At 45.2% G+C, this 13196-nt stretch overlaps 1 protein-coding gene across 37 annotated transcripts in view; it reads right to left on the bottom strand.

Moving 5' to 3' along the window:
- NCOR2 (nuclear receptor corepressor 2) overlaps positions 1-13196 on the bottom strand; it is a 419584-nt gene that overhangs the window by 254428 nt on the left and 151960 nt on the right. For all 37 annotated transcript variants that reach the window (XM_038372887.1, XM_043497676.1, XM_043497682.1 and 34 more), the window contains one exon: positions 12959-13139. In XM_038372887.1, the coding sequence (XP_038228815.1) occupies positions 12959-13139 (181 nt within the window). The remainder of the gene's footprint in view (positions 1-12958; positions 13140-13196) is intronic.

Below are 13196 nucleotides of genomic sequence, written 5' to 3'. Positions count from 1 at the left end.
TGACTCCTCTCTCGGAAAAAAGGTGCTGAGAGCTAGCGTTAGGTCTTTAGCCAGCGACTGAACAAGTGAAAGGTTAGTCAGCTTGTCCTCAAACAACCCTCACACAGCACGTAGCAGCATTCCAGCAGTGTCCATTAGCCTCGGATTCCCCCCTCCCTATGCCCTCTCAGCCGGCAAAGCATTTGATCACAGAACAAGGCAACGTTCATTCTCTGGCTAAAAAATAATCAAACAGCTTCCACGTTAAACAAGCAGACTTGGGTCCAAAAAGCAAAGCATGGAGTATTTTTGAGTATTATTCAACTGGGCCTACAGCACCAGAGCGCCCTTCTTTTGTTGTTGTCGCTTGGGGTATTGTTAGGAGACAAACCGCTATGAAGGGCTATGAGGTGAAGTCACTAAGCTTCAGCAAGGGATGTTACTGCATTAAATATGAATGTGCAGAGGACAGCTGCCATTCTCTGCTAAACCCAGCGCTGTCTTTCCTTTCCTCAACCACAGTAAGCGAACAGCACCGACAATTACAGGGTCCCCTCTGCTATTTCCCAGCTGTTATGACAGAAGGATTCAGTGTGGAATACACACGCCAGCACAGTGTGAAAAAATGCATCCAGTCTGAGCCACAACAAACACTGACTTCTTTCGGGACACGCACACAAACGCTGCACAGTAACAAGTGTGGACGCAGTATGGTATCACCAGTGTGCGTTATCCATTTCCAGTAACGCCCACAGTGCGCTAGGCTCTGTACAAACCCAAAAGGGGGCCCCGCCCCGGCACAAAGACAGAACAAACAGCCCGAGAGGGGAGGGGAAGGTGTCGAGGTGGTGGCCGTCTATCACTAGACACATGTGCATGGGAAAGAATTCCAAATGAGCTTACACTGCTTCATGGCCTTTACTAACCATACTCTGTATAGGGGAAGGGATCACTTCCCCCATCACTGACCTGCAGCAGCATTCCATATGTTAATACGGTAGAACACAAAGAAACCTTACATAAGAGCTCGGGAGACACGGAGCATGCCAGATGACTGTGAAACTTCTGGAGGAGTCAAAGGTGGTAAAATGTCCCTGCCCTCATTGCACTAGGGCAAACATGCTTTTTCTTGCAAAATGACACCACGTGCACTTCTTGGTTGTTAATGACCATAAACGCAAAGAACCTTTTCGTTTTAAAAAATAAATTTATATATATTGCACTGCAAATCAGCAGTGTTAGCAATGAAAGTACCCCCTCCCCCCAACACTCCGCTGGGTCCTTATTGGCACTCGGGGAACAAAACCACCTCCTGAGTCACTCATGGATCTTGGGGGCGGGGAATTTCAGCAAATCGTAAGCCAAAAACCAGGTTGAATGCGGCAAATGGTTTCAGCCAGAAAAAGATTGGGGGGGAAGGGGGGACGAACACGGGGGGCAGGAATTGGAAAGGTTTCGACATTTTCTAAACAAACCATTCAACATTTCATTTCAAAATGAAATCTAATTGCCAAACAACGTTCAAAATGTTCGTAAGAATTGCTAATATAGTTCCTATTTTTAAGAAAGGAAAAAAACGTGATCCGGGTAACTACAGGCCAGTTAGTTTGACATCTGTAGTATGCAAGGTCCTGGAAAAAATTTTGAAGGAGAAATTAGTTAAGGACATTGAAGTCAATGGTAAATGGGACAAAATACAACATGGTTTTACAAAAGGTAGATCGTGCCAAACCAACCTAATCTCCTTTTTTGAAAAAGTAACAGATTTTTTAGATAAAGGAAATGCAGTGGATCTAATTTACCTAGATTTCAGTAAGGCATTTGATACCGTGCCACATGGGGAATTATTAGTTAAATTGGAGAAGATGGGGATCAATATGAACATCAAAAGGTGGATAAGGAATTGGTTAAAGGGGAGACTGCAACGGGTCCTACTGAAAGGCGAACTGTCAGGTTGGAGGGAGGTTACCAGTGGAGTTCCTCAGGGATCGGTTCTGGGACCAATCTTATTTAATCTTTTTATTACTGACCTTGGCACAAAAAGTGGGAGTGTGCTAATAAAGTTTGCAGATGATACAAAGCTGGGAGGTATTGCCAATTCGGAGAAGGATCGGGATATTACACAGGAGGATCTGGATGACCTTGTAAACTGGACTAATAGTAATAAGATGAAATTTAATAGTGAGAAGTGTAAGGTTATGCATTTAGGGATTAATAACAAGAATTTTAGTTATAAGTTGGGGACGCATCAATTACAAGTAACGGAAGAGGAGAAGGACCTTGGAGTGACTATGAGCTGCCAATGTGATATGGCTGTGAAAAAAGCTAATGCGGTTTTGGGATGCATCAGGAGAGGCATTTCCAGTAGGGATAAGGAGGTTTTAGTACCATTATACAAGGCACTGGTGAGACCTCACCTAGAATACTGTGTGCAGTTCTGGTCTCCCATGTTTAAAAAGGATGAATTCAAACTGGAGCAGGTACAGAGAAGGGCTATTAGGATGATCCGAGGAATGGAAAACTTGTCTTATGAAAGGAGACTCAAGGAGCTTGGCTTGTTTAGCCTAACTAAAAGAAGGTTGAGGGGAGATATGATTGCTCTCTATAAATATATCAGAGGGATAAATATAGGAGAGGGAGAGGAATTATTTAAGCTCAGCACCAATGTGGACACAAGAACAAATGGGTATAAACTGGCCACCAGGAAGTTTAGACTTGAAATCAGACGAAGGTTTTTAACCATCAGAGGAGTGAAGTTTTGGAATAACCTTCCAAGGGAAGCAGTGGGGGCAAAAGATCTATCTGGTTTTAAGATTCTACTCGATAAGTTTATGGAGGAGATGGTATGATGGGATAATGGGATTTTGGCAAGTAATTGATCTTTAAATATTCAGGGTAAATAGGCCAAATCCCCTGAGATGGGATATTAGATGGATGGGATCTGATTTACTATAGAAAATTCTTTCCTGGGTATCTGCCTGGTGCATCTTGCCCATATGCTCAGGGTTTAGCTGATCGCCATATTTGGGGTCGGGAAGGAATTTTCCTCCAGGGCAGATTGGAGAGGCCCTGGAAGTTTTTTTGCCTTCCTCTGTAGCATGGGGCATGGTTGACTGGAGGGAGGCTTCTCTGCTCCTTGAAGTTTTGAACCATGATTTAAGGACTTCATTAGCTCAGACATGGGTGAGGTTTTTCATAGGAGTGGGTGGGTGACATTCTGTGGCCTGCGCTGTGCAGGAGGTCGGACTAGATGATCAGAATGGTCCCTTCTGACCTTAGTATCTATGAATCTATGTTCGTAAGGTTTTTTGTGTTTTGGGAAGAAAAAAACGACCTTGTTTGTTTTTGTTTGTCTTTAGCACAGCATTCCTGGGTCTTCCCTGGAAGATCCCCATCCAACTACTAACCCAGCCTAAACCAAATTTGGGGTATGAGAATTTCGGCAATCCCACAACAGTGCTTAAGATTTAGCTCACCATTAAGGAGCCAGCAGATTTCAAAAGCCTTGTAGCTCCCATACATCCACAAAGATAAAATCACACATGTATCTGCAACGCACACTGCTTGTAACATTTCCCTTCAGAAGCAGAAAATCTAGCAATATTTCTTCCAATTACAGAGCGTATGAAGTTAAAAGGGTTTTCTTTCACCCCAAGCAGATTAGGTGAGATGTCACACTATACAAACGTTGTAATATTGATTGAACAGAACAGAACAGAAAGGTCTAATTATGTAAACGATGAGGCTGGTTCCCAAAAAGCAGCCAAGCTTAACACATCTCTTTTCCACAGTTATGGTTTGAAAGGCAATTTAAATGGTTGTTTTCAGCGTCAATCACCATAAATGAGCAGAAGGAAGTGAGAAATAAAAACCTGCATTCCAGGCACGAATTTCCAGGTGAATAATTCTGGAGTTTCTCATTGCGTTGGCATCTTTAACCCCACTTGACATGATTCACGGCTCTCTTGACAGGGCTGTCTTTTGGATGACAAGTTAAACCAAAGTCCTGATTATGTGTAGTCATTAAAGACCATGGATAGCACTTTTTGCCATGCCAGGGTGCTAACCCCAGTGTCCTTGGCAAGTTCCATCTCAGGTATTTACATGCAGCCTCACTACAGTCTGAATCGGACACAATATTCTTTTTTGACTTTCCCTCTCCCATTTTTGCACAGTGCATGCTATTGACAAATGAGCCTACACATTTGACCCACAATAATTGCTTTGTGGTGGTGGCTGAAACAATTCCTGTCCATGCAAGTTAATGGGAGAGTTTCCACAACCACAGCAAGCCCCCCCCCCCCCACGTAGAGTCAGGTCAGCTCATGTAAAAGCGGGTGAAGGATGAAATGTGTAGCAGGCCAGAAGCAGCTAAAACCACTGCATCCACACACGTGTTTGGATCGCAATAAAAATTAATCCATCCAGGAGGAGGAAAAAAGAAGAAAGGAGAGAAAACAAGCTAGCCAGCAGTGTTTGCAGTTCAAAAACGTGAGCAATGCAAACATTTCAGCTTTTAAATATGTCCGGAATGAGACAGAAAGCCAACAAGCCATTCATCTTCCCAGAAATCATTTTGAATCATCTCAAATCTTTCCTCCACCATCAGCTCTCCCACCCAAGAGCGAATCATTTTTATAATCAGGTTTTTAACCACACAAGTAAACAGCCCAAGCAAAAGCCAGGCAGATGGATGAATATGTTGCAAAAGACAGAACCCTCCTACATCTGCTGAACTGCATGTCCTGATGCCACTTGCTGGATTAAACTGATGTGAATAGATGCATCTTGCTTTTTAAGACAGCGCAGAGGCCAGATCTATGCTCTTTACTGGGTCTGCCCAACTATATACCAAGTATACACACCAAGAGACAGCTTTGGAAACAGGAACTCTACACCTCCTTGCCTACAAAACCTTCAGGGCAGGGTGCTGTAAGTAGCTGGCCTTTCACGGGTTCAGTAAAACCATGCCCCAGGACACTGCGGCCTAGTGCAACAGCATGTACTCCGGTGGAGAAATGTCACTTGCTGAATCCCCAATACCTGCAGGAAGTCCCCAGGCTGCTGCGGGTCTCCCATCCAACTAGTGTCCTGGTATGACCCCCACTTAGCATACAATATCTGATCTAATCACAATCAGAGACACAATGCCTTCTGTCGATGGCTGCTATTACCTATCCTGAACTAAAGGACGGCATGCATAAGCTAGGTGGTACCACAGCCTCATTAAAAGAAGCCCCAGTTACTAAGCTTGGATCTATGTGGTCTAAACAAAATCTGCAGAGGGGAAGTGGGAAGTGAGCGGAGGCTCTGGGTACAAGTCACAAGCCCAGTGGCTACAAAAAGGCATTTTGGTAGCAGTTCCTGTTATCAGATTTGTTTTATTACTCAGCCGTTTTGCACTGTTGTTCAAAAGTAATAAATCAGCAGAGTGCCTTGGGTTTGAAAGCAGCTCTCTCCAATCGTGGCTTTCAGGGCCATTCCCACAACCTGGACCCCTTACCAACAAGCGGATGGAGCAGGGGTGTCACCTCACTTTTCCTCATGAACTCAAAGGCAGGCCGTGGGGCTCAGCGAGTTTCTGAATGCCCCGTTCCTCCTACGCATCCTGCCTGAATGCCGCAGCTTTCCGAGTTCAAAGAGCTGCTGCGTCCCCACCCCCCTTGGGCTGGATTACTCAATTAGGGATTATGCTTCTGCCAGTCATCCCCCAGCCAACTGGGGCCTCTGCCAAGGTCAACACAAGTTCCAGCCAGTTTCATTAATAATGGTGAGACCCAGCCTACTGGAAACTCTGAGAGGTTAATCCCAGAAACAGATGAACGTTCCCATAACAAAGCCATGGAAAAAAAAAAAAAACAGAACAGAAAACACAGCTGGTAGTTTACCAGCTAACCATTCCAACTAGCTGCATTAGCAAATTCAGGGCAAGCTGCGGACTGCCCTGCATACAAGTCCCAACCACGCTCCTGACATCTCACCTGAATTTCTAGCTGGGCCATAGTGCGGGCGAGCCTTTAGTGGGTGAGAGGTCAGTGGAGTTTGAGATTTATGGACAGCTGAGCCTGTAGGTCACTAACCTTCAATTTCTCCACTCAGTTACTTTCTAAACCCACGGCCGCCTCTCACAGAGGAAGGGAGAGATTTGTTTGAGGAAGTCTAGCTCGGAGTGGCACTGCCAAGCCACCACACAATAGAAGAGAAACGAATAGGAAAATACAGGAAACAGGACTACTGAATGCCTTAGAAGAGGTCTTTAATCCCTTGCAGGGCTGCATTCAAAGCAATAGTTAATGGGCTACTGCCTTTGCCATTATAAACCCTGTTTTCCAGGAATTCATTGTGACCTTGTCTCGGGGAATGTGCAGTCAGGGTGAAACTTGGCAAGTCAATCGTTCGCCTGAATGTGTCATTACAAGTTTATTTTTAAAGGGTTAGTTTGGTCATTTTAATTTTTTTTTTTTAAAAGCTACATCAAACCAAAACGCCCTTTGGTTCTGCCAAATCTATGGCTTAGACTGGCTGCCACCATCTTTTCAAAATTCCCCCCCCCCCCCCATGAATATTCTAAGAGTTACTAGTCTGAAGCAAAGACGTTTTATGTACAAAGACAAGCAATAAAAGAACTAGCCAACAATGGAAGTCATAATTCCAAGGGAGCATCTGAGTAATAATATTAATAAATAAAATAACATAATAGTAATAATAATAATAATAATACCACCACCACCCAGCTCTTCTGTAACATTTTTCTTCACTAGATCCCAAAGGAGGCCAGTATTATTTCCAGTTTACAGATGAAAAAACTGAGGTACAGAGAGGTGATGCCATTTGCCCAAGGTCACCCAGAAGGCCAATGGCAGAGCTGGGGATAGGAAGCAGGTCTCCTAAATCCCAGTTCAGTGCTCTTCCCCACTAGATAACACTGCCTCCCCCAAAGTCATTCAATGAGCTAATAAAAGACTAGCCAACTCCTGGAGTGATGGGGAATGCATCTGGCCAGCCTTTGTGGGAGCTTTCCGTGATCGGATTTAGTATGGAGCGCTACCAAGTCAAGCTGTGTATGCAAAGCAGCACACCATGCACAATGGTAGAAAAGCAGTTGCAGAAAAGGCAAAGGAACGAGTAGCCATAGGGTAGGAATGAGAAGAGATGAAGGGGAGAGGGATGGGCAAGATGGAGTATAATGTTCTAAAACAACTGAGACAGAGGTTCCAGGAGTTCATCTTCCAACGGTTTTGGATCTATGCTCCCAACCACAAAGAGACATAACTGAACTCCACTGACACTGCGTCCCTGCCATGCTGCTTCGGAATCATCTGCGTCTCCTAGAATGGCACTTCATACTCCGACACTAGAGAGCGCCCACGCCTAGGAAGCGCTGGAAGGTTAGAAATAGACACCCAGCTTGCCCAGAGACACTGATTACGCCCTGTCCATGGGATGAAATTACAATGTGTGGGGTATGCAACGGAGGCTCTTGGTTTCCTCTTGCACTGGCAGAGACAAGATACCTGGTAGAGACACCACTGGTCTACTCTGGGGTGGTCTCTGTTGCTCTTCTCTGTTGTAATTTAATAGCTATGCCGTCTGCATTACTCTCCTCGAAATAAGTAACCAAAAAACCCCAGATGTCTTGGGAAACAAGCTAGCATCTCTCTCTCATGGGCACATCAGGTAAGGTACATCAGGACAGCTTTTCCAGTGAATCCCATGTCCAAACCTGTGATGATTAAAAACATAATTGTGCCTACCACCATTCAGGCACGCTCTCTGCCAGCTCCAGTCAATATCCTTGCTGGGATAGGCTCAATCCACACTGGCACCCCCGAGTACAGACAGCAGGGTCACTCCAATTCCTAAAGGAAAACCAAAGCCAATCTGGCCCTGGTAATCACACATTGCAGCAGCAGCCAGGGAACACAATGCAAACTGCAGGAAAGTTCTCTCCTGCCAGAGTGAACCGCAAACCAGCGGGGAAGTTAAAGAGGGAGAAAAGAACAAAAAATATTCATTTGCCTGACTGCGTGTGTGACAGCAGCAGCCTGGAAAGGGTTGAGTTCCCCATCTATCACATGGTCAGGAGGAAGGGCTATATAAAGGAAGGGGACATGGGGCAGAGGGGAAGGGTCTCCTCTTTTCCCCTAGCTGAGGCAGCGAGGGAAAAGCCTATGGAGAGAGTCCGGTCAGTTGAGTTAATTGATTTTGTGTTCACAATAAATTGTGCCCTGAAGCAATGGCTTTAAAAAGATTTGGGCACAGTGCTGCTTCCTTCCCTGGGCTGGGGAAACAGCTCCAAGCTTACCATCAAAAATGATACTAGTCAGTCGATTCAATAGTTACCAGGTATGCACTAAACTCAGCGTACCAGGCAACTGACTGCAGCTCATCTCCATTTGTTCTCTGAAAACACAGTGGGCGGCATTATAAAGTTGGCATTTACCACTCGACAGCGATGTCCGTTTTCACTGCAGCACAGGGGGTGATGGAACAGCGAGGCTGTCTCCCCACTGGTAAAAGGGTGGGGTTTTTTTTATAATGAGGTGGCTAACAAGTTAATTGTCTTGTAAAATCCTAATGAAGGTGAGGCAAATGGTAGTTTTACATCAATGCAGCCAGTTAAGGTAAATCTTGATATCTATGTTAGGGGTGGGGGTTTTTTTTGTTTTGTTTTTTTTGAAATATGTATACAATACCACCACCAGCACCACCTGGCTCTTCTACAGGTCATCCACAGATTTCAAAGCACTCCACAAAGAATATCAGTATTGTTATCCCCATTTTACAGATTGGGAAGCTGAGGCCAGAGAGGGGAAGCGACTTGCCCAAGGTCACCCAGTGGATCAGAGGCAGAGTTAGGAATAGCACCCAGGTCTCCCAACTCCCAGTCTAATGCTCTAGCCATCCAGTCACACTGCCTATGTATTTATATCTATACATGTACATGAAATTCTCCTCCTCCGCTAGGTTCAAGGCATGTTCTCTTTCAACTGCATGGCTGGTGAATACACAGCATCAGAGACATCCGGCTCTGCACATGGGGAGAAGGGAGCAAAGCTAGCAAAGAAAGTTGTAAAAACTAAGGGGTATGATGAATAAGTGTGAACCACTAAGATGGTGTTAAAAAAAGCAGCGTGACAGCAAAGGCCAAGTGTCCGCAAGGACAGTGCTAAGCGGCCATTAGCAACAAGGACCCGAGAACACACATACAATGCGCCATTTCACAAAGTCAAAGGTGCTACATGGGAAAGCTGGCAGCATCCACAGAAGGGATGACCTTCACAGTCACTCATGAAGAAGTCACTGGCAGCAAAGAGAGAGAATCCCAGGCCAGCATGTAGAAGAGGTACTCCCTTCAGCCACACACCCAGGCAGAGGGTGGTCATGCTCGTAAAGATTTACCTTAGATCAGAAGCCAGTGTAACTCTGCCAGGACTGAAGAAATTTAATTAGAAGAGTAAGCTGGGGTGCCTATATTAGAATGAATTAGAATAACTCCATGAAGGCTAACTAATAGTTATTTTAGATGTACACTGGACACCAGCGAGTGCCAAAGGTGGCCTTTCTTGGTTTAGGGTAGAAGACTGCCTTGTTCTATTATGGGGGCAAATGGCCTAGATAAACCCAGAAGTCCCTTCCAACCTGGTCTGTAAGGCTCTGAGAAGACATACAATGCATCTTCTGGGACGAAGGGTTCTAACACCACACCTGTGCTCAGTTTTAAGAGATGCTGGAAGCCCTCGCTTCCCATCCACTTCAGTGGGAGCTGAGGACAATCAGCAATCCATAGCACTGGGCTAAGAGAGATCACTTAATTCCATTTCCTGGGTGCTGGAACAAAGAAATTGCAAATGATGATTTCAGGCTTCACTAAGATTCCCACCAGTTTGAAATACCAGATCCTGTTCTCAATACAGACTCTGAAATTTCAAATCCCTCCAGTAGAAGCACATTTCTCCTGTACTGGATCTCACTGCTCTATTTTTTTTTTTTTTAAACAAACACTTCACATTCCCAGAAAATGACCATCATGTGTCACAGACCAAGAAACAACTGCTCTCCCTATACTCATTAGCTAAGGCTTCCAAGTAGCTTTGCTTATGTTTTCCAGTGAGAAATGTATCATAAGAACGGCCACATAGAGTCAGACCAAATGTCCATCTAGCCCAGTATCCCGTCTTCCGACAGTGGCCAATGCCAGGTGTGAACCACAGGGTGAACAGAACAGATAATCATCCAGTGATCCATCCCCATCACCTATTCCCAGCTTGTGGCAAACAGAGGCTATGGACACAGTCTCTGCCCCTCCTGGCTAATACCCATTGATGGACCTGTCCTCCAGGAACTTATCTAGTTATTTTTTGAGCCCTATTATATAGTCTTGGCCTTCACAAGTGTTGACTGAAGTCACGTGTAGATAGAGAAGCTTATCAGTTTCTCCGTATTCCTTGGAGGGAGAGGGGGCTTTTGTTTTGCACCCCCTCACAAGATACCCAATTCAGCAGTCAGCAGAACATTTTTTCCAGTGCAGAGCTGCTGCCAGATGTGGCTCCATCCCAATGGTGTTGAAAAGAACTCCAGGGTGGTCGCAGTACCTCCTCCTCGATGATGCTTTCTGGAACAGTAGTGGCTGTGGAATGCAAGGGGCTAGGGTGCCCAGGATGGGTAATTTCAAAGGAAAATACTATCAAGGCTGTAGGGGAGAGAGTTGATTAACTTGGGGAAGGTGTCATAGTCCGATAGCATAGTACTGGCCGTTAAGTGCTGACTGCTCTACTCCTTTACAATGGAGCCTCACTAATTATACTCAAAAAGAACAGGAGTCCTTGTGGTACCTTAGAAACTAAAATTCATTTGAGCATAAGCTTTCATGGACTACAGCCCACTTCATCGGATGCATTCAGTGGAAAATACTGTAGGATGATTGTATATACACAGAGAACATGAACCAATGGGTGTTACCACGCACACTATAACAAGAGTGATAGGTAAGGTGAGCTATTACCAGCAGGAGAGGAAAAAAAACCTTTTGTAGTGATAATCAAGATGGGCCATTTCACTACAAAAGGTTTTTTTTCCCCTCTCCTGATGGTAATAGCTCATCTTAACTGATCACTCTCATTGTACATAGTAACATCCATTGGTTCATGTTCTCTGTGTATATAAAATCGTCCTACTGTACTTTCCACTGCCTGCATCCAATGAAGTGGGCTGTAGCCCATGAAAGCTTATGCTCAAATAAATGGGTTAGTCTCTAAGGTGCCACAAGTCCTCCTGTTCTTTTTGACGATACAGACTAACACGGCTGCTACTCTGAAACCACTAATTATACTGGGATCTGAGCCATCAGAGCACCTGTTGTATCAGCTTCATTCCAGACTCTCTCCCCAACCACTAGGAACCACCAAAATAGGCCTCTGGAATCCCTGAGCATCCTCATTTTCCGCAGCTTTGCACCCTGCTAGTTGAAACTACGTGTCTTTCCTGCTCAGGACAGCTTGATGGGATTCCCTTGAAAGCCAAACAAAGCCATTCTCCTTCTTAGGTGGCATCTCCATTACTGAAGGCTTGCAACCATGGTCGCTCATGCCACTTGACCAGGAAAAGTCACCATGTTCTGGCACTCCCAAGCAGGGAAGCAATTAGCATGAAATGCACACACGTTAGCCTCAGATTTGGATACCCAACCCATGCATTTTCATGGCAACTTGGTCCAGTTGTATTAATCAAATGGGCTCACAGTCCAAAGAACTCACACTGACAGAATTAGATGCACCATAAAAATGAGCTATGGCTCTATCAGGTTAATGCCATTTGCCTGCAGATGCTGAGAGACATGAATCCAGACAGAATTTCAGACAGAGAAAAGTCAAATGCTGTGTATCCAAATGCAGCATCAAAACTGATCCAAATAAGCAGGAGTTCACTTAAGCTGCTGATCTTTAAATCACAGTTATTACATGGGGAGGCATTACCGTTATATAAAATGATAAATGAGTTATTTTGTTAAATGAGGTTCGGTTGAGGGAGGCTTCATTGTGTAAGATTATAAAGGGCTGCACTCTCTGCCGTTCAGTGTGTGCAACGTATTCTCCTTCATCAAGATGACTCAAACGTTCACAGCGAGGGAAGTAAAACTCTAATGAGGGTAACAGAGCCACCAGTCGACCACAGAACACTGCACACACAGCCAGCAAATAGACAGACAGAATGAAAGAAAAAGATGAAGTAAAATGAAATCAGAGGACCCAATATCCAGAGGAGTAGGGCTTCCCAATGCCACACCAGGTCAAGGGCAGCATCAAGCTGCTCTAGTGACTAGAACGTCTAACAGCCTAGTAAATGCATGCGTATTCTACTAGTTATGATGAAAACCTACACCCCCTGGAACCGGGCATCCAGGTCACTGTTTAGCACCTGACATCTTCCAGAATGCTAGAGCCAACAGGAGCTGTAAGCTATACCTGTATGGAATTAAATGGTGCATGGAGTCTTCAAGGAACTAGAAAATTACAGGCCTCATACGCAAGGCTAAGATTATGTCACCGAGGTCACGGATTCCGTGACTTCCAGAGACCTGTGACATCTTCTGCGTCAGTCCAGGGTGGCAGGCTGGAGCTGTCAGCTGGTGGGGGCCCCCGCAATTCCCAGCCGTTGCAGGCCCCAACACTCCCAGATGCCGCAGGTGCTGGACCACCCCGCAGCAGGGCTCGGATTCTCATCTCCCCGTCAACCCCTTTTGTCACAGTTATTTTTAGTAAAAACCAGGGACAGGTCACGGGCATCCATGAATTTTTGTTTATTGCCAATGACCTGTCCCTGACTTTTACTAAAAGTAACTGTGACAAAATCTTAACCTTACCCATAGGCAACCTGTAGGAGCCAGACAGTAAAGCAAATGCAATTCCCACAGGCGCCATATAACACTTGGTCTGCACCTGCTTAGTGTCCTAAGGAGGTGTGTGGCGATTTTCCTTACCTTTGAGAGATCTTCCGTCCCTCCCTGCTGATTTTGGTTGAGTAGAGGCGAGTGCCGCATCAGCGGGTCTTGCAGCAGGTCTAGCCGTGGTCGTTTTGTTTCAATGAACTCTATTTCTGACTGTTTGCTCATGTCAGAGAGATAGGAGTGGGGCTCAGCTCTCAGGTGTAACTCCTGCGACCTGGGAGAAAGAGAGGGGCAATTTTAGAGTCACAAGCAGCCATTCTAGCAGACACAG

This window comes from Dermochelys coriacea, chromosome 15 (assembly GCF_009764565.3).
Source record: "Dermochelys coriacea isolate rDerCor1 chromosome 15, rDerCor1.pri.v4, whole genome shotgun sequence".
In the NCBI taxonomy this organism is placed as follows: Eukaryota; Metazoa; Chordata; order Testudines; family Dermochelyidae; genus Dermochelys; species Dermochelys coriacea.
The sequence above is the reverse complement of the archived record's forward strand: the minus strand, read 5'-3'. Positions and strand labels throughout refer to the sequence as shown.